Genomic DNA, 21026 nt, shown 5'->3' on the forward strand with positions numbered 1-21026 from the left:
TTCCCTGACACACATGGTGCACTAATTGTTCTCCCAGCTATAAGGGCTATCCGCCTTACAGCAATTCCACTTGCGGAAAAAATCTGGTCAGTTTGTGGTTTTTTTTTTTAATTTCTGTTTCAGGATATGTTAAAACCTGTATCTGAAACAGATAACATGACTAATAAAGAAATGCCCATGTATTCATGATACAGGATCTCTGCACGCTGCATTTTTGAATTATAAGGTTTTATGGTTCCTGGCACACCCTTCACACTTTGGTTCAAATGCACAGCCACTTTCACAAAAAGTTTCTAGCATGGTTCAGTTTAATTGTATACAAAACCAGGTGTGTTTGTGTATTCAGGTACGCACTTATTTTGCTCATAAGCTTAAGTATAGGTACAGACAGAAGACCCAAGTCAATACAGAACTGGGAACACTGCAAAACACCAAAAGATGGTTAGAAAAAAGTCACAAGGGGAATCACATCAAGAAGAGAAAATTGTGGATGGTCATGTGTCAAAACCATCGGTCTGAACTTCCCAGTGAGAATTTCTAGGTGCCAAGTGAAAAGATGCTTAAAATCTGCTATCAAAAACACGACCATGAATTATCAGTGTCAGGAAACCCATGTGAAGAAGGCTTCACAAATCATCCATTTAAGGAAAAATTGCCCTGTCCCTGTCCGCACAGGGAAAAAGAACGAAAAGCCCTAAAATATTAAGTGGTCTTGCTACACAGCCTGAAGGCCAACAAGCACTGGCTCTGATGGACCAAGGCGTAAGAGGTAACTGCGGCGTGAAGGGCCCTCTGTGGAGAACGCACTGCTGCTAACCATTACGCTCAAGAGTCTGTCAAGCCTCGTGGCCCAGATGCTCTCAGCTGGCAAGGTAAAAATGAGCAAGGAGGAAGCTCCCAGATGCCACAGCAAAACAGTCCTCTGGGATAATCAATGCAGAAGGCTCTCCATAAATACAGCTATACCCTTATACTGGTAACCCTGTGTACACACACAGAGTTATGGGATGGTGATGCCTGGAGAAGCAGTACCTGTGTAACCACCATCCTGCAGACAAAACTCTGCATTTTATTTACACAGCGCGTCTCTGCAACACACCGTACGCGGAGCCTCCCAGGCATTTACAAGGCTAGACAATTAAAACTGCAGTTTGGTCAGAAATATTAAAAAGCCTTGGTGATTCCACAAAGCCAACAGCCCCCGATGGAGGCTGAACCAGCAATTCCTCCTGGGTTTCCATCGGAAAAAGATTAGAAGCACATTAGATAAAATATACCCATATGCTTTGTTTTGCTTGCTTTTTCTTTTGCCTTTTAAGAAAAGAAGAGTGAGAGAGAAATTTCCCCTCCAGAATATTAAAAGTAACAAATTTTTAAAAATTATTAACAAACACTAACCTCAGATCATTAGCCAACCTGGCAACAGACCAGAGAAAATTTATAGCTGACGTGCAACATCAGCTTTCATCCAGAAATGCTAATTTCAGTAAAATGAATAGTGTGTGGGCTTTTCATACTGCTTTGCATTTGGCTCCTCACAGCCCTGTTTAAAGCCTGGGAACCGGCCATATAGTTAAACTGCACAGATGTTCAACAATCTGTACTTGTGTTAATTACCCTAATGTGAGCAGAAACTCAACAGATCCCTGCTAATGAAGGAGAAAGTTTTCCAGTGTGACTACCGTATGTTTCATTGTCACTGTATTACCAAGCTTCTCCCCCTCCCTCCTCTGCCCCCCCATTCCTATTCTCTCCATCTCCTTTGCATTCACATCACCCTCCTACCTCAGCATGCATGAATTGGACCAACTAATGACTGTGTATTCGCAACATGGCAGACACCATTAGGCTGATCGGAGGTGCGGCTGCTGAATTTTAACAGGCAATTTTAAACAAGGTAAGAAAAACAGATTCATCATGCTCCTGATTCTCTCATCCCCACCCATCTGCCATACTTCTGCCCTTGCCACAGCTCAAAAACACTCGCGAAGTGCAAATACACTTTCCCCCCTATAAAAGACAGGAGCATACAAAGCAATGCAAATAGATGTTGCTGGGCAATTACTGGAGATGGAAGCCGGAGAGTCGGGTGCATCCGGGAGGACAGACTAACAAGACTGCTCTCGGAAGCAAGGCTGGAGCGCAGGCTTGGGGAGGGAGCGCACCGCTCCGCCTCGGCAGGCAGCACAGTAGCTGAAACGGGCTGTGGGCGATCCCGTCTGCTGCCCCCCTATCAAGAAGTGAGAGCTGCTGAATTTCATTGTGGGAACCAGCAGAGCAGCAAGTTGTGTGTTCAGCTGTGCACGGGAGGTAAGACAGGGTTTCTAAAGGGCACAATGGGAAAGAGCAAGGCAATGCTCAAGTGATCAGTGCTGCCACCAGCAATGAACCAATACTGCTGCACAACTTAACCCGGCATTAAAACATACTCGACCTCCGAAGAACTGCTTCTCCCACTGAGGATCTCGCTTTCTCTTCTGCGCCTCTCTGCCCCGCTCCCTGCTGCCAATCATCACCTCCAGCCACTTCTCTCAAAGCAATCTGCTTGGCAAGCAGAAGGCAAAGAGGGCCGGGTAAGGGCAACTGACTCTCACCCCGTTAAGCCCCAGGTGACCTCTGAATGATACCAGCCCTGGCCTAAGTCAGAGTTCACATCTCCCAGGTGCCACCATTTCAGAGTCAGGCCAGTCTTCACCAGCAAATTGTATTACAATGACCCTCATGGGAACAAATGTACTCGCTGTGCTTGACTTGACTGGCAGACTCCCCTCCATGGAGGAAGGTGGGGGGAGAGCAGACTTTACTCATTTATTGCATCCATCCTGCTAACTCAGCCTCCTTTGTCGTTCACAGAGCCAACAACTTGCAAACTCGGAGATGGAGTAGCAGCTGCCAATCCGGGGAACTCAGCTGCCCTGCCACAAGTTCGACCCATGCCATTCCACACGCTCCGCTCGGGACAGGGCACTCGCTTCCAACTCTCCACGTGCAAAAGCTTGAGTTCCCTCTCAAAAACCTTGTTCTTCATGAATTGAGGAGAGATGGGGGAGAAACGTCACACGAAAAGGTGGGGAGGGGATCCAGCATAACCCAGAAAGAGTTGAAAATTACTTAGAGAGCACTTGTCTCTTTACTCCTACCTCTTCATCATTAGTACTGGAAGCAACACAGCTGTCTAATGGCAACTTCAGGCACCCATGGGCCAGTGAAGCGACATTTTCCACACTTAAATAACACTGAGCTGATTTAATTACTGCACTTAATAGTAACAAAAGATGTCTCAATTTAATCTTCAAACGGCCCTCCAAGATCAAAACACAGCTGGCTGGATAACAAGATGGCCTAGGCCAGCAAACAAGTAGGTCCAATTTGTTCAAGAGCCACATCCACTCCTCGGTATGAAAGGCCAAGGAACACTTGTGTGTCGAACGAATCAAAGAAAGCAGCACTCCCATCGCCCCCCTCCCTTCCCACCCGACTTTTGTTATATAGGAAAAAAAAATAAAAAGGCAGCTGATTCACCGGTAAAGAAATGCAACATTAAAAGAACAAATGATGATGTTTGGGAGAGAAAGAAAAGAAGTAAGAACCAAGATTTAACAGGTTTTGTTTTTATAATCCTTCAAGATGATTAGGCATGAATGAATCAGATTAAAATCACACAGGGACAAAGGAAGGTCTCTAACTCTTTTGTTTTTCTTTCCACACTGGACAGAAGGAGACAGCTCATTAAGGAAAGCCCTCAAGACACAGCTACAGTGAAGAACAACCAAGCTGCTTTTTTTTTTTTTTAAAGTGTCTGTTAGCTGTGTTTGGGCAAGAAAAAGTTGGGAAAAATTAACCATTTACTTTTTGCAAACTATTCTGAGAAATGTCCCTCTCTAGAGCAGCTTTCAACACACATTCCCACTGACACCATGGTGGGGTCTCTCCAGGCACCTTCAAGGAACTTTAAAGTTTTTGCACATTCCATTACAGCTACACACGGAAAAGTTAAAGCCAATCTTTCAGCCACTGCAACTTTTCTGTGATTCCCTGAGCGGCAGAGAAGCCTAAATAAACTCCCGTGTTGTACACAGGCTGTAACCTTCCAACTCCCGACAGTAACACGAGTGGCACACAGCTCACTTTTTTCATCTAAGTTCTACCAATATTAATTACGAACAAGTTTGCCAGAAATCAGTTTGTTGAACTTCGTGGGATTACTTTGGATTGACAACAGTCTATGGCATACTGTTGCTGAAAGCTTAGAAGGTTTTTTCTAGTAATTTTTCCTAACCTTTTTCTCTTGATGGAGAACTATGATTAGGTAACTTAAGTGTTCCAATTTTCTTGGAGCCCTGGATCATATTTTTGGGGATTATCGTTTCTTCGGGTTTTGTTTTTCATTATATACAGAGCTTACGCCATCAATAGCAGTTCTTAAACATCAGATGATGTCATTGGCCGCTGCACCATGAATTTGGAAGACTGAGGACAATTTGCTACAACTCTGGTGACTCTCCTCTCCCTGGACTGCGACATGATAGAGGAGGATGATGTCCATGTTTACAATGATCAGGGTCAGACAATCCAGTGCTTTGCTCAAATACCCTGGACGGCATGAGACATCTAACCAGAGAACCACAGAGCCACTGAAGTGGGAGGGATTTTGAGAGGTTATCTGGCTCAACGTCCTGCTCAAACAGGGCTAACTTCTATGTTCAAGCGGGTTTCAAATGGCCTTGGTTAACTGAATCTGCACGCAAATTTTGGACTAATTCCCGCACCATTCATTTGAGTACCCTTCTTTCTCAGTGACTGACTCTGGATAGACCTGTACTTTTAAAAACATACTATTTTGCAATAAACTGGTGAAGAAGTACTCATTGCTTCAATTTACAATACAACTTTCGTACTGAACTGTGTTCAAGCTCAGAAAACAAACCTTCATACTTCAAACTAGCTGGGCTCAGACATCTGAATAGCAACTGGGAGTAAAATTTCCCATCTCTCTGCCCAAATGGTTTCATTTAAGCAGGGTTGAACCTTAGCTTAAAACCACTTTCCCAACCAGTTTAAGTTCTAGATCAGTGACAAGAGATCTTCAGGAGGCGCTCGCTGCTGAAGCTCGAGCAAGCGTATGTTTCCAGTTTGCCTGTTTGTTTAAGTAAGTGACAAAGATGGGGGGACCGAAAGCAATTCCCTTAACTAGAATTCACAAGTGCAACCAACTAGAAAATCTCCCGCCTGCTTTTGAGGTGGGAGTCAGACTTTCTCAAAGACTGAAAGATGGCTCTGCTCAATGCCCAGCAGTACGTACAAAGCACCAAGTGTGAAATCCTGACCCCGCTGCAGTCAGCGGCAAGATTCCCATAGATTTCCTCAGGGCCAGGATGTTCAAACCTGTTCAGACAATTCATAAACCACCATTTCAAGGGCACACCTTTGCATCAGATTCCCAAGGGCCTTTTGAGTTTTGACTTAAATGCCTGGATTATTTTTACAATTCCAGTTATGGGTTCTTTGTTCGCAGGGAGTTAAGCAATACAAAGAACACAGCGAGAGAACAATGGAGGTATTACCATGCATGATTTCTCTTATAAAAAAATTCTCTTTCTTTCCATGAAGTTATAGATCCAATTTCAGTCTTTATTATCACTTTACCATGTGAGAAAGTGGTTCTTAATTTTAATAAAGGAAGGGAGCTTCTTATTTCAACAAGAGCTAAAATGCTTCCTCCGATACAGGACGGGAAGAGCTCTTTCGCTAACAGCTACCGCAGACCAGATTCCCGGAGGGAAAGGGAAATAATCCATCCACACCAAGTAAATAAATCTTGCCTAGGACATACCTAATAGTGGGCAGTAGCCCAAAGGCATCTTGTCCAATGAGGTAATTTCTGCCCCCTCCATTTTAAGGGATATTAAGAGCTTGCTCTGCCAAGCACATATTAACATTTCACTTATCACCAAACTGAGGTTCTGAGCAAGTATGCATCGTGCTGCAGTCCATGGTGCACCACTGGACTAATAAACATCTTTCCACCATGCTAACTGATCTGGAGAAAGAGCCGTACGCGTAGCTTCAGAACTTTTCACTAAGATTTCAAAGTAATTTTCTTCCTCGCATCTACTTTGCCCTTAAAAAGGAGTCTGTGGTATATTTAAGGAGGGTCTCATCTAAAACTTAAATGTATGCTATTTTATGTGAAGAACGACACGTTTAACCCAATCCACAAAACAAAAGTAAATGAGTGCCCCCAATTCACACAGGCTTGTGCAGTTTACCCATGGAAAAAAAAATATTAGAGGCCCACCACTCCCATTTCATGCTAGTATATAAATTTTAAAGTGGAAATGCTAGTTGTGTTTGGTCAGCCGAAGCTTCGGATCTATTCCAGTTTGAAATGTGTTACGGAAATTCCTTTTCCCTCGAAGATGACCAACAGCCCTATTATTTTACAGCCTTTCCCATTAGACCCTGTTTACACTAGCGCTGGAGCCATAATAGCAAAATCCATCTTTAAACATGGTCCTCACTGGCAAGAAGTAAACATAGTTTTGTAAAATTATTTTTAATATTGTTCCATCTCTGTCTGTTCTGGCAAAGGAAGTGCAGTTAGTTGTAACCCAAGTACCAAGAATCTTAAACACGGCCCATGTGGCAAGCGAAACAAAGATTTGATGCAATATACATTAAGTAGCTGATTTGCTTTTGTCCGGTGCAGCATTTGATGCACCTCTCCGCGAGCAGCAGCCCTGCAACAGAGATGGGGGCAGACGGTGAAGCCCCTTACCTGCTGTCAGGGCCCATTTCTTCAATATGAAGAAAAAGCAAAATGAGAGAAAGCAGTTCACACACAGCAGCTCTCTAATATTTTTACTTTTTTAAAAAAGTCTGAAAAATTTAGAGTTTTACAGAGTGAAATACCATCTCCTCTGGTCCAGATATCAACAGGCTCCTTTCAGCCACGTGCGATCTCTTCTTTTACTCCTCAACCTTGGCAAGTACAACACAACAAAACTGAAGGAAATAGGGAGTCCTTTGCAAAAGGCCTAACTTGGGCTGCAGCTACATGGTTGTCCAAACAAACAGGACAGTGCACAGTACCAATATTCTCATTTTCCACTCGAAAACCTCCGGCACAGGCAGGCGAGGTGTCTTGTACAGCAAGGCCGTGCCAGAGGGGAGTGCACAGCACAGCTCTCCTGCCCTGGATGCCCCAGCCCCGGGGCATGCCACCTGGGCGTTTTACAGAGCTGCCGGAGTGTTAAGAGGGACGATATGTTATTCATTGCACGTGTTATTTGTTGTTATTCATTCTATACTCTGAATCATAGTACAAGGAAAAAAGTAACCCTAAGAAACTGGGAGCCACGTATGGAAGACATTTCTACTGAAACAGTAGTAACAAGAAAATCAGCAAGGCACGTCCTGACAAGTTTCAAGCCAGCTCCAAAGAGAGAAATGGAGAAACCAAAACAGTAGAAACAACCAGCATTTATATCTTCCAACTCTCTTGCATACAATTCCCAGCAAAGGGATTTAGCTGTGATGAACAGGGCTGCAAGATACAGAAGCGAGATACAGTGTTTTTATCATTCTTTTCAGGTAGCCGAGTACAAAATCCCTGCACTTCTCTCTCTTCGGGCCATTCATCTTCTGCAGGTGATGGAAAGCCGCTCTCCCAGCGGGTGGTCTTGCTCTTGCAGACCTTGATGCTTAATTGCCACAAATCAATTCCAACCTCGATGCTCAGGCTGCTGCTACCCCGTCCCCCTTTCCACCCCTTTCTCTTTATACCGATTGCAGCCCAGGATCCTCTCGTGTTACTAAATCAACCTTTGGACACACCACCTAGGAAAAACAAAGAGGCAGCACCAGACGCTGCTCGCTGTGGCCAGTGCGATGAGTTGACATTACACAAGACCAGCCTAAAAAACAATGTCAACTCTGTGTCTGTGCGTGTGTGCACACGTGTGCACACACACATGCCTCCTATTTTATTTTTTTGTTCAACTGGAATTAATCAGGAACGATAAACACTGTTTGTCTCCTGAAAGCAGCAGTGGGGGGATGAAATACGCCTCTTAAGCTTATCAGCTTCAGCGCCACTGAAGAGAAAGCTGGCTTCTAAGCCCGGGGATAATGGGCTGTCCTTTCAGGAAGGTATCAGAGGTCTCAGGAGAGGGAGACAGCACAATGGTGTGACCTTCAGCTAATAAAGCCCACCCTAGAGTCCAAAGCAGCTTGGGGAATATTGACAAAAGTTCATATTTACAACAGCCTGGACTCTTTCCAGATACCATTACCAGTTTAGAGAGCTGCAGCCTCTGTACGTACACTCACACAGGCTTTTATTCTGTCTCCTCCTTTCTTTCTTTGTTCCCATGCTGGCAAAAAAAAATTAGTCAGAAAATGGCAATTCTTCTGCTAACAAGGCCCCACCAACATCTTTTTTAATGAAGAGAGTTATTTAAAATTTCCATTTCAACCTCCATGCTATCCTCTACTCGAAGGAGATTCAAGGCCCCTTGCAAGGATTCTCAGTGCATCATCATGCTCATCAGGAAGAAAGCATATGTGTTTTTGTGGAAAATCTGCTGATGTATTTATAATTCTTTAAACAAAAAGGCAGCCAACATATTGTAAAATGAGAAGGGTTTTTTTTGGTTGGTTTTTTTTTTTTAAATAGTCACTGGCAATCAATGCAGCCCCAGTCAGAAATGCAAACCCAAAGCTTTTTCAGGCAGAAACGGATCCCCCCCCTAAGTCTGCATTGTGGTTAGCAAAATGACATTTAGCCCATAACTAGAGTGCATAGGCATGACTGGAATACAAATAATAAATAATATTTTTAAAACTGTTCATACAGTGAAAAAAGCCAATTTCAAAACATAAAAACTGTTTGAAGCAAAAGTTTCATTTTTCCGCCACCTGAAGTAGTTCCAAAACAAATATATAAAAATAACGGTTTGGAGGAAATCTGTTTTCAAGGGTAATTTCACTGAAATCAATATTAAATCTCAAATATTTAATGGAAATAACATCTTCAGTGACAGAACTGTTTTGACTGCATTTTCCAATCCAGCCATGCCAGTCTGCCATTTTTATTTATCTGCTCCATAATTTATCTTTGCCATTCTGCAACTAATCTTGCTGGGGTTCAAAAGGGATCCAAAACTGGAATAGGTTAGAACTTCTCCCAGTAACATCTTCTAAAAGGTGCCTCTGTACCTTGGCAGTCTCATTTACCATGCTGGTATTTAACAGGCAGGAAAAAGGCTGAACAGACCTCTACAAAGACCACAAATTTCTTGCTTTTGCAGCTTTTGCTTTCCAGTGAAGAACCAACAGCTACAGTTGTATCAGCTACACAGGCTCACAAGTAGTTTTCCAATTTCCTAGAGTTTTGGCCCAAGCATGTGTTTTATCTGTTCTCCTTATCCCATCTAGCCATATCCACTGTCAAGAGAGTTGATGTGATTGATTACAGCCTGCCTGAATTCAAAGTAGTCAAATTAGACATTAATGTTCTGCTTAATGCGCTCACACAAACAAGGTCATTGGTTGCATCAAGACTAATAGGAAATGACACACACTGGGACTGCATGGCCCAGGGGACTGGTAACGGGATGAAAAGTCTTCAGTATATGGCCACTATTTCAAAATCGAGCCTGACCCTACAGACATCCTATCCCTGTAACAACTGCTCAGCAACCCTCCTGAGACCCCCCCACAGCACAAACCCAGGGTAGGAGCACTCGGTCCTCCATAACCTCAGGACAGAGGCATTGCTATCTCCTCGACTGCAGCTGCATTTTGATCACTGTCAAGATTAACTACCCGTTGTCCTTGCTCCCAAACGTTGCTCCAAATTACATTAGCCCTCCCTCTAGAGGTGAGCTAACAAAATCAATAAGCAGTACTGAATTTAGGAGGTGGTGTAAAATACCAGTCAAAAAAATATCAAAATGCCTAGGAAGTCAATAGTGCTATCAGGAAGATGAAACCACGTTCATCTTGGAAAAATATCAACTAATTCATCTGTGGGGAAATAATACAGAACTATGATGCTTCGCAAGAAGGAGAAAGTTGGACAAGTGGAAGGTATTGGGTTCCCCCAGCAGGAGCCGGTAGCTCTGCTTGGAAAGCTGGAGTCCAGCAGGGTGACGCACCCATCACCAGCCCACCTGAGGGCATGGGGACGGAGAGAAGACCGCTGAAGCAATGTAAAACACAATTTTCTATGGATAAGAGAGACCTACAAATGATAACATGAAACACTCAGAATCTGTTTCCAAGACCATCTCTCTACGCACTGCTTCAAGGATGTGAGGTTACGTCTCCTGGCGACCACCAAGGCCCTAGCTAAGTGCTTTTCATTGCCTAACCTTTAAAACAGAATTGTTTTATTTATAATAACAGTGAGTTCCTATTGAGAAGCTCCAGCAAGAACTGTGTCTGGTTGTAATTTTATACCTGTTTTCCATGGCAGAATCCCCTGGCTCTCAGGAAACCATGGGGTATTAACAGTGTCCCAGAGGAACAGGAAGATCCAGGACACGTCTTCTGCTGCGGTGGATGGGCAACTGCTCCAAACTGCTGTACTCTCTTCACTTCCAAACCCCAAACACTCAGAAAGTCTTGCTTTTAGATTATGATTTTAACAATGAATATTGGAGATAAAAGGCTGAAAAACCAATCTCCATCCTGAGAAGGTGTGAATAATCCCACCTGTGGCTGTCCCGGGCATGCTCTCCTGCACCCTGCCTTTGAGCACTAAAATGAGAAACCTAAATGAGCTGGTTGTGTTGTTGCATGACATGGTGCAAGACCTTGTCTTCCTTGAGCCAAGAGGTAAAAAGAAAAAAAAAAAATCAGGGCTTGAAATTGCAATGAATTAAGACTTAATATCAGCCAAGAGGGCGACTGGATCTCAGAGGCCTGTTTCCCTCTGAATTTCTCCTTGCTGCTGTGACGTGCTCACACTGAAAATTTTCCCTTGAGCAACTGCCTGACTAAAATACAGCACACCCTTACCATAAAGCCCTTTGTTAAAACATCTTTGCCATAAAGCTGCAAAACCTTGGCTCCCAAGTACATTAAATCCTTATAAACCTGCCTTCATTTTAACCGCGCAGTATTTCAAGACACAAAGCGCTTCTTCCAAGAGATAGCACTTTAATGAGGAAAGGGGTAAAATATATAAACCAAACCTCATTATAGCATAATTTCTAGGAGACAAACACGCTGTTATAAAAAGAAGCCATGGCAATTGCATTTCACATGGCTTGAAGATTTAATACTTTTAAAAAGCCACTGCTACTTCCAGCCATTGGTGTTGTTTTGTTTTGAACATAACAGGAAACAACCAGAATTATGGGTCCACTGTCAGCTATATATTTTATATTCCGTAAATTGTTGCAAATGGTGGATTCAACTCTGCTGCATGCTCACAAAATGTAATCTGCATTGGACATTAAGAGACTGACTACAAGTTACTGTGCATACTTTTACCTTTACACCTCTGCATTCTTAAAGGTTGTTGCTTTAAACATGATGATGTAGCATGGACATAGTAAATTACCCAAACCATATCCAATCCATACTGGATTGAAAGTGCTTATAATGATACAGCTTGTTCACACAGTAAGAGTGAAGTCAAAAAAACCCACCAGAACCCACACTACAGGAAAAATCTAGTGTACTGACAGACAAATGAAAGTGATAGATATAATGCTTTTAATACCACCTGTCAGATAAACCAAGGTAACTGGCACATCACAGGGGCTGCAATTGGTTTCCAAAAATGAGAATACTCAAGTTTTTTTAAAACCTGAAACTCGGTTGGTTTCTACAAAATGCCACATTGAACAAACCCCCTTCAGCCAACCAGAAAAATGTTACTGGAAAAAACTGTTCTCCCAAAGAACAAACTATCTATCAAAGGAGCATCCTGAATTACACTGGTCTGGAAGATTTTTAAAATTAATCTAATAAAAAAGCCATTATTGATTACAGTTCTTACATATTAGTCTTCCAGTTGTAATTTCTAAAATGAAAGCTTAGCAATAATTAGGTATTTACTACAATCAGTAGAGAAAAATAGCGAAAAAAGATGCGCATAAACATCACCAGAGAGACAACATACTACTTTTTTTTTTGGGAGGGCGGGAAACAAAACAAACAAGAAACCCCCAAACCCCCAAAATACCCCCACCCCAAACCCAACAACAGCAGGAGGAATGCACTTCACGGAGGCTTTGACTTGAAGCACATATAACACTGATTGATGGATACTGAAAGCGAAGACACCAGTGGAAAATTAAGCCCAACCAAGCACCAAAGTCGGGACAGTTTTTTTGTGTTTCTTGGTACTACTTTAGAAAATTATGCAAGAAGGGTCAGAATTTCAGCAAATGATCATTTTAGCTATTGTCACAGATCTGGGTCAACAGCAGGGTAAAAAGCTGACATGTAACTGATGCCTATAACCTGGTTAGAATAAGCATTTCCTCTTATCTCTCTGCTGTAGCTCATAATGAATGAAATTCTGGACTGAAGGGTGCTTGTCCTCCCTGATTACCAGACGGTTCAACACTCACTACATGGCTATGGCAAGGGAGTAGCACTTCTAATTGCAGTTCTCAGAGAGGACATCTGAAGAGAACATAATACACCAACTCTTTTCCTAAATACAAAATCAGTAACCTTGCCTTTGGATCCTCTTTCTGAGATACTTTTACAATCGTCATTTCTACTGATAAGACTCTTCTTTCCACGCTTACAGTAAAATGGTAACAGGTTCCTCCCTCACCATCATCACTCCCTTGTAAGTCACAAGAGACTTTTCCAGCTCTTACTAAATTTGCCACGGGAGAAGACAGCAGGCTGGACAAGTCTGAGTCAGCATGTCAGCACACAAATTATCACAGGATATCTGGCATTAAGGTAACCCAGCCCAGCACGTGCCTTCCCTTAACTTTTACTTAAATATTCTTCTGCTAGGTTGTGCAACTAAACCTCAAGGAAGAAGACAGCTGCAAGCAAGTGCCATGCTCCTTTGGTTTTACAACCTTCGCACTTCGTCCCTTAATAACAGAGGGTTTGGGGTGCTAGAAACAAGAAGCCTTATCACAAATGTGTAATGAGACCCTAAGCTAACAGGTTAGCTGACATGGAAGTGTTAACACTGAATTGGCTTGGAGACAGTGGGGAAAAAAAAAAAAAAAAAAAGAAAAAAGAAAGGGGGAGACAGAGAGAGTGAGAGAGACAGAGACAGCAACCAATTCAGCTGCAAGAAATCAAGCTAAATCAGTCCCAAGTGCCCATGTTGGAGAGACTTGATCTCATACCTTGCTTGTTATCAAGGCACTCCTGATACGAGTCAGCTCCAGTTCCGTTGCGGTCTACAGACAAAACAAAAAGTTTCATTCATATCAAACATAAATATTAGAAACTTCTCAAATGGCAGCCTTGCTGGAGCAACATGTTACGTGCAAATAGCGCTAGTTCTTTAGGAGGCCACACTGGTTCGCTGACATAAACTGTGACTTGTTATGAACAAGCTGCAATAAACTGATACCAACCCGCTATGAGAAATTTATTTTTGTCCTGGGCAGTAGGTGCAGGGTGCTCTCCTCCCAGCCCTGCCCATCTCTCTCCATGCTGGTGAGGGCACAGCGGAGGGGATTACAGCTGCAGCTGCTCTGAGTAAGATCCTTAAGCACATGGAAGATGGAAAACTTGGGAGTTAAATCTACCACTGCACTGTCCACTGTAGGTCCTATGAAACCACTGGATTAAACCAGCAGATCCTAAACTATGGTCTGGAATAGACTTCTGTGTGGCTCATGGTGCTGTGCTCCCTTTTGGTTTTTGGCTGCTATGTTGTATTAAAGGCAACTGAAAATACAAGAACATGCTTTCCAAATACTACTCTTCCCAGCGGTAGCTACAGCAACACTGCTTCCATGGGTTATTTGATCCAGCAGCAGGAGAGGAGTTGGTCTGTGCCCTGAAAATGGGGGAGAAGCCGAGACTCCTGTACTCGTGTGCGCTCCACACAAGGAAGAAACCAGACAGCTCCCAAACACAGGTGTGGTCACACAAGTGGCATTTCACAGCCAGCATGGATATCAGCTAACAAAACCCTTATCTGCATTAGAGGTTCAACTAGATCTCATCGGCTGTGTGTAAAAATGGTTTAAACTGTAGGCTAGCAGAATCAGGTTACAACATGGCTTAGACCTCAAAAGCAAACCAAAGAATGTTCCAGCGTGGCTTCTGCTCCTGCTCTACAATCCAGTTCAACCACAAAAACAGTTTGGATGGTCCTTGAGAAAAAATATTAAATACATCTGTAAACCCTGGATAAACCAATGCTCTTTCAGCAGCTTACACGCACCTTACAGATCATGCTAAGTATGGAGAATAACACAGCTGAGCCCATGTGATAGGTGTTTGTTTGCACACACTAAGGGTCCTCAAAAAGTGAATCTTTTGTACATCACACATATAAGAATGCACGTGGTGCTAAAAATCAGTCCCGTTGTGTAACTACCAAACCACTCGATCAGGTCACCCATGGCACAGTACTCCTACCATACCAACTCCAGCTGCACTGGAGACAGCTCCTCTACTAGAATAGTTTTATCTATACAGTGATCACAACTAATTAAAAAGCCACCACTGTGGGACTTGGAGTTAGCACCCCATTAGGCTGAACTGGGCAGACAAGCTATCCACTCCAGTAACAGTATTTCAGTCTCACCATCAAGAGAACCAGCACAACAGCAACGGGTTAACGTCTTTCTAAAGACGCTCTTCAGGGCTAAAAGATCAGAAACATTGTCCACAACAGAAGAGAGACACTACCGGAACACCTCCCGTCCAGGCACCTGCAAACAACTCTAATTCTGCCCCTCCAAAAGTTGACGGGCCCCTGAGTATGAGGGCTTTCTGGCATTTCTCACGCGTGGCAAACGCATTCCCACAAAACCTGCCCTTCCATCTTTGCTCAGCCAACAGCTGGTGATGGCTCCTTGAACGCACGAAGAGATCCAGATCAGAGTTAAAAGGCTCCACATTCAACAACAGTATTTAATGCACAAAGAAGCAAAAATTAAAGTTGCCCCACCGTTTGTGTTGTGTAAATCCCAGATAATAGATCTTCTCCCTAATCCTAATGAGGCCTTCCTATTAAAATCTTTATTAGCTTTCAGCTCTGCAGATTGCCCAAAGGCTCATCAGTTTCCCTATCTCTCAGTACCAAGATCCGCTTTAACTTTTACAAATAGCTCTAAGATATTTCTCAGCTTATCAGCATTGCCAAGCAGCCTGTCTTATCATTACTATTGCAGATAAAATAAATGAGCTCAGGATGATATGAATAATGGCATTTTCTGTAGGCTGGTTTCCCATTACATTTTCAACAGATTGTAGATTTAAACTTCAGCACAAAAGAAAAAAAATAAAAAAGAAGCGGAGGGGAAAAGGTGTTGGGTTTTTTTCTTCCCATTTACCTTCACTGTCTTAGAGCATAGGCTACATTTTTAAGCTCATCTGATGCAAGCTAGTAATTAATTTTGAAAGGGAGCAGAAACACCTCAGCTCTGCCTTCTCTGAAGACCAAAAGCACAGTTACTTCTGGGATGTTTTTTCAGCTGCATTTGTTGGAGAGAAGCAAGGGCTAAATTGCACTCTGCCTAATGAAGCCATCTTCATTAGTTTCCTCTTTCCCTAGCAGACTAGGAATACCAGTCAGATTGGGAATTGAAATCATGAAAAGCAACAGAACTGCATTTGAATTAAAAGACTAGGCTACAAAGGTCTCCGATGTCTGCTCCGGGCTGATTAGCACGAGGCGCGTGTGGCACCATTGCGGCACAGCGCGAATTTTACAGTGCACGTTCGCGGATAAAGGCAAAGCGTTCGCGGGAGACAAGGAAGCTGAAAGACTAACACGTCTCTCCTTTTTCGTGACAGCGAGCAGGGAGGTCATGTTCTGGCAACCATTTTCTGCCTGGTCCCTGCAGCAATCACTACAGGGTTAAACGCTTTTCCGCTCCCCAAATTCCTAGCCCTGTCACTGTATCAAGGTTATCTATTATTGGCAGTGACAGGTGAAAATTAATCTCCTAATTATTTCTTGCTGCGTAATCTGCACTGAAGAAGTAACGTAAAAGGATTACAGTACACCCTCTACGGAAGGCTTTGCTAGAGAGCCAATCATCCAGGGAGATGGAAGGTATGTGGTAAAGAGATATTTGTGAAGGATTTCCAACCATTTTGAAGGCAGACTACTCTATAACTTTATAACCTACAGCTTTGGAGTAAGGATCTACTTGCAGGTATCTTAACAGCCTGAACGCTTTTTATTGTTGATTATTCCACGGAAAAAAAACCCCAAGATTTATACCCGTTACGTCCCTGATTCTCCTTCGGTGTAGCAGTTACTGCAGAAACAGCATCCATGTACAGATGTTTTTTACCCCCCACAGAAGCGTTATGGCAAACAACCTATTCAGCTTGCTTTAATTCAATATTTAAAATCTTGTAGCTACCTTCCATGGCAATTTAACTGTAACATTCTTTCCACAAGAACATAAGCTAGGTACTTTCAAAATTAAAAATACTTTTAAAAAAAATCTTAGTTTGTAAGCAAGCTAGAAGTATCTTTGGTAACAACATAAACAGCCGCTTTAAAATGCTGTCTTCATGTAAACTCTCTTCTCCTACTACCCACCAGGAAATAAGGTTTATTTTTACAGTATTAAAGAATACACATTTTATTTATCTTTAACCCTCTTAATGCAGCCATATAAGGACAAATGGATGTTTTGGAGAATGTATTTTTCTATATCCATGTCAACAGCACTATCCTATTTAAGTTTACAAGAACCAATGATCACAGGCTGCCATTCTTACCATTTAAAATGACATTAGCTATCTTGCGAGATGCTGTCGTGCTAAATCATGCCTGTGAGATGGTTAATGCAGGGGTCACTATCTGTAAAACTCTGGCAGGGTAATGGGACAGGGCAGCGAGGAAGATTACCGCCCCAGCGTCACCATCTGCAATCAAGTCCTTCCACCGGTATCAGTCACATATATTTTCAGTTTCCTTCACGGTGACCTTTTCTACAGGGTGCAGAAACGTCACTAATTCCTTTATGCAAACCCTCAGTGCTTAAATCCAGCACCATTTTCCACAGCCAAGCCCTGCCTCAAACTTGTGACAGCAGCGCACTGGTCCGCAGCGAGCGGCCACCACCCCGCTTTGCGTTTCCAAGGATCAGGACCTCGCAACTGAGTGAACGTTCGGTGAATCAGAACAGATAACGGACGCTAAACCGAGACACAAAATAAAACCATCAAGACGACACTGAAATTGTGACTGTCCTATGAAGCCCAGCCACACCTCAACAACTGCAATGCGAGCCGGCAGCCACACGGTGGCACACAAAATACTACAAAATATTATCAATGAAACGCTGAAATATCAGGGCCTGGACTTCCAAACAGCCATCGCACCTTTAACTTCCTAAAAATAGCGATAGCTGTGCAGAGCTGCCTCCATCACCAGAGCCACCCCCTCGGCTGCCGGCACCCGCGTACAGGCGGTCCTCAGGGGAACCCGCAAAGCTGGAGCACGTTCCCAACTCGAGGGACAAAAGCCGGGCAAGCCACTGGAAAAATTACCAGAATCACCAGCACTCAGATTTTAAACGAGCAGCTCAAATTAGGCAAATTCCCCAGCAGTGACAGAGGTGTTAAGATTGTTCACCTTGTTCCCCTGTTGGTTCTAACACCTCCGGGCCCGCGGGCGGGCAGGCGCTGCCGGCTCGGCGTTGGCTTCCCGAAGGCCAACCGCTCGCTCCGGACTCCCAGCACGGAAAATGCTGAAGGGCAGGTGTGTGGGAATGAACTGTTTTCCCGTTTAAGGCAACTGCTACTAAAAATGTAAGGCTATATCCAAGTCATTTTTAACAAGCGCTTTCTTCTCCAGCTGAAAGTCAGCTCCTAGGCAATCCTTAGGACACTACGAGGACTCTGAAAACACATATCCAGCTACCAAGTTTTACTGAATCCACATCACGTATATGCATTTCTATATATTTAATTTTCACCAGCATGAGGATAAGGTCATTCGTGTTTACACTGTTTAGGCTGGAGATTTTCTCTTCCTTAGGATCTATTTTCAATAGATAAACAGAAATAATTTAATGAAGCCTGGAACGGAACATAAACCCTTAATGGTTTACCCTCGGCGCTAAATAAGTAAGGAAATTATTCACTAGCACCCCTCATTTTGTGGATGTTTTAATCTTACAGTTACCATTATAATCTCTTACCTAGTAGTTATGAGAACAAAAGAAATGCGTATAGAGGCAAAGCACCCACCTACTAATGTATCAGTACTACTTTTAACAAGCCTGTTTTTCAGTAATATGTTTTGCTTATGGAAATCTGAAGAACAAATTCCTATCCATAGGCATTTTCCCCAAATGCTCCATCACCAACCTCATTATGCGATACAGAAATTCTCCCAAGGGATATTATGTAATGGCAATCCCTCCTTCCTCTCCCTAAGGAGTACATTTCTCATTACATCTCCTAGTAATTGATCAGTCCAGGAAATCATTTCTGGTAAAACCATATGTTTCTTTACCTAGTTCAGAATTTCCATCTTTATTCAGAAGGATAAAAGACCGCAAGAAACCCTAAAATTTCCATTTCTGATGCAGAATGCCAATCTTTGCTCAAACATGCTATTAAGTGAGGAGCAACACATTCTTACACCTGCCTGACTTCAGATCTTGTAAATTCATAAAGTCATTAAAATTAACCAGCTTACATTTCCTATTGCGATGATACAAATAATTTTACTTGACTGAATCTTCTGTAATGGCTTTAAAAAGATTGCTTCATATTAACATATATCCAGACAGCACAATCCCTAGCTATTATGGGTCACTCAACACAAGGATGCTGGGAGTTAAGGAAAAAAAAAAAAGATTTAAGGCAGAAAATGACATACACATCTGCGCTTTCCAAAAGTACCGCACAGCACAGACATCACTGACGAATGCAGCCCTGTTCATTGCCACTTCTATCAACATATCACCATTAAACACCTTAACAGTTTTTAGTTTAAAAAGCAACAGCAGCAAACACTAACATTTCCACCTCTCACTGAAAGTTAACACTTCAAATCGCAACATTCTTGCAAAATCAGAGCAAAATAAATATCAACTACTGCTAAATGTCTGTAGTTTATCACTGGAATTCGAAGCATACTCCAATCCCTTTTTTTAACTTAAAAATACCAGAGCTACTCGTGACACTGCTATTTGATTTAGCCAGCACAGGCCACAAGGTCCAACAGATGACTGCATGTCCCGATAGAATAACACCGGGATATATTTTGCTCCTTCGTTTGTTTATGAGAACAGACTGCCCCTCTCTGATAAACAAGGCTTAAGGTTTCACTCAGAATAACCCACCTTCCAAATCAAATCAAATCAAATCAAATCACTCTGTACTAGGGAAAACTCGATACCCAACTAAATAAAATACTGCCTTCCGTGTTTTACAGCATTAATCTCCTCTGGAAAAGAGAATCAGGCAGCCCAAGCCAGTGCCTTTTGGCTTTAGCACAGGGCTAACTGTTGTCAGCAAAGAAGAAAATTCTTGAAGAGAGCGTTAGAAGTCTGCCACTTGTAGGAAGTTAATGCTGTGTGTATAAATCAAGCAGCTCGTCCTTGTAAGTCTGTATGTGGGGAAAATCGTATTTATACATAAACATAAACCTCTGAAGTAAATTCTGACCATGGATGACCAGAGACTTAACTCTCCAGAAAGATGAATGGGAAGACGCTATTTTCCTGTAATACCTTAGCAGCCTGTTCCAGCTGAGTGAAGCTTTTTTTCAAGAATTGATAACGAAGTAAATAATTCCAGTTTCTGCGGCACAGGGGAGACTGGTTAAGGATGCTCTCCAAGACCCAAAGCAATCATTCAGAACAGTAACTTACGTAACAAGAAATTATCTTTGTTACAAAATTAGGTTAAAAGGACCTCAGATACTGTAACGTTACAAAAATCAGGACATGCCTTGAGAAGATTAGCTAGCAAGCAGCCTCCTGAGATAAACGCGCAACTTCAAGAAGATTTTACAAGCCTAAAAAACAGTTTAAATTCCAGAGAGACACACAAGCCTTTGCCATTTAAAAAGGTCCCTATTTCCTTCCCTCTGCCCTCGCCTTATTCCTGAGCTCTTTTTCCAAACCTTCTTTAGTTAACCAGTGACCTGGAAATCTTACTTCGCCCTCCCCTCCCCCTTTCAAATTTGTCACTTTTAAACACACAGGTTTAATTTCTTAATTGGATTAGTTTTCTCTTTCCAGCTCAGCAGAGGGGGACAGCAGCAGATGCGGGGACCAGAACAACGCCTGGGCAGCCAACCCGCGCCCCAGCGCGGCCGCCACGATCTGCCAGGCGCGGGCAGGCGGCCGGGTTCTTTCTCAGGCCAAAAGACACACGCAAAAAACCAAAAACCCCACGAAGACCATTTTAAAACTCTTCGTGACTAGAGAGGCTCTGGCCTGCGGCGAAGGGGTTAACCGCCGGCTACAGATTTTTAAGTTCGTTACCGTTTTTAATAGCCAGCAACCCCAGGCAGACCCCGTCCTCCCCCGGCAGCCCGCTACAGCAGCCAAGCGCACACCCCGAAAGGGCCACCTCGCGATATTCTGCGGAAGGGGACCACCGACGCGCCCACAAAGCCGCTCTGCGGGCGGCTGCCGGGTCGCGCCGCCACGGTCCCCCGCGGGTGGGGGCAGCCCGGGCTCAGCGCAGCCCCCCCGGCTCGGGTGCTGCCGGGGGGGTCGGCCCGGCCCCGCTCTCTGCGGCCCGCTGAAGGCAGCGATTCGAGCCTTTTTCTTCCCCCCTCCTGGCAGTGGGGGCGAGGGGGCGGGAAGAGGGATGCGGTCGCACTGGAGGAATGTGCGAAATGGGGTGAAAAAAGGCAGCTTGGG

The 21026-nt window shown here is 43.4% G+C and overlaps 1 protein-coding gene across 1 annotated transcript in view; it reads right to left on the minus strand.

Annotated features, from left to right (window-relative positions):
• The window catches only part of FBRSL1 (fibrosin like 1), a 553391-nt gene that overhangs the window by 87601 nt on the left and 444764 nt on the right, over positions 1–21026 (minus strand). The window contains exon 6 of the mRNA XM_059827502.1: positions 13341–13394. Coding sequence (XP_059683485.1) covers positions 13341–13394 — 54 coding nt within the window. The remainder of the gene's footprint in view (positions 1–13340; positions 13395–21026) is intronic.

Source organism: Gavia stellata, chromosome 21 (genome assembly GCF_030936135.1).
Source record: "Gavia stellata isolate bGavSte3 chromosome 21, bGavSte3.hap2, whole genome shotgun sequence".
Taxonomy (NCBI): domain Eukaryota; kingdom Metazoa; phylum Chordata; class Aves; order Gaviiformes; family Gaviidae; genus Gavia; species Gavia stellata.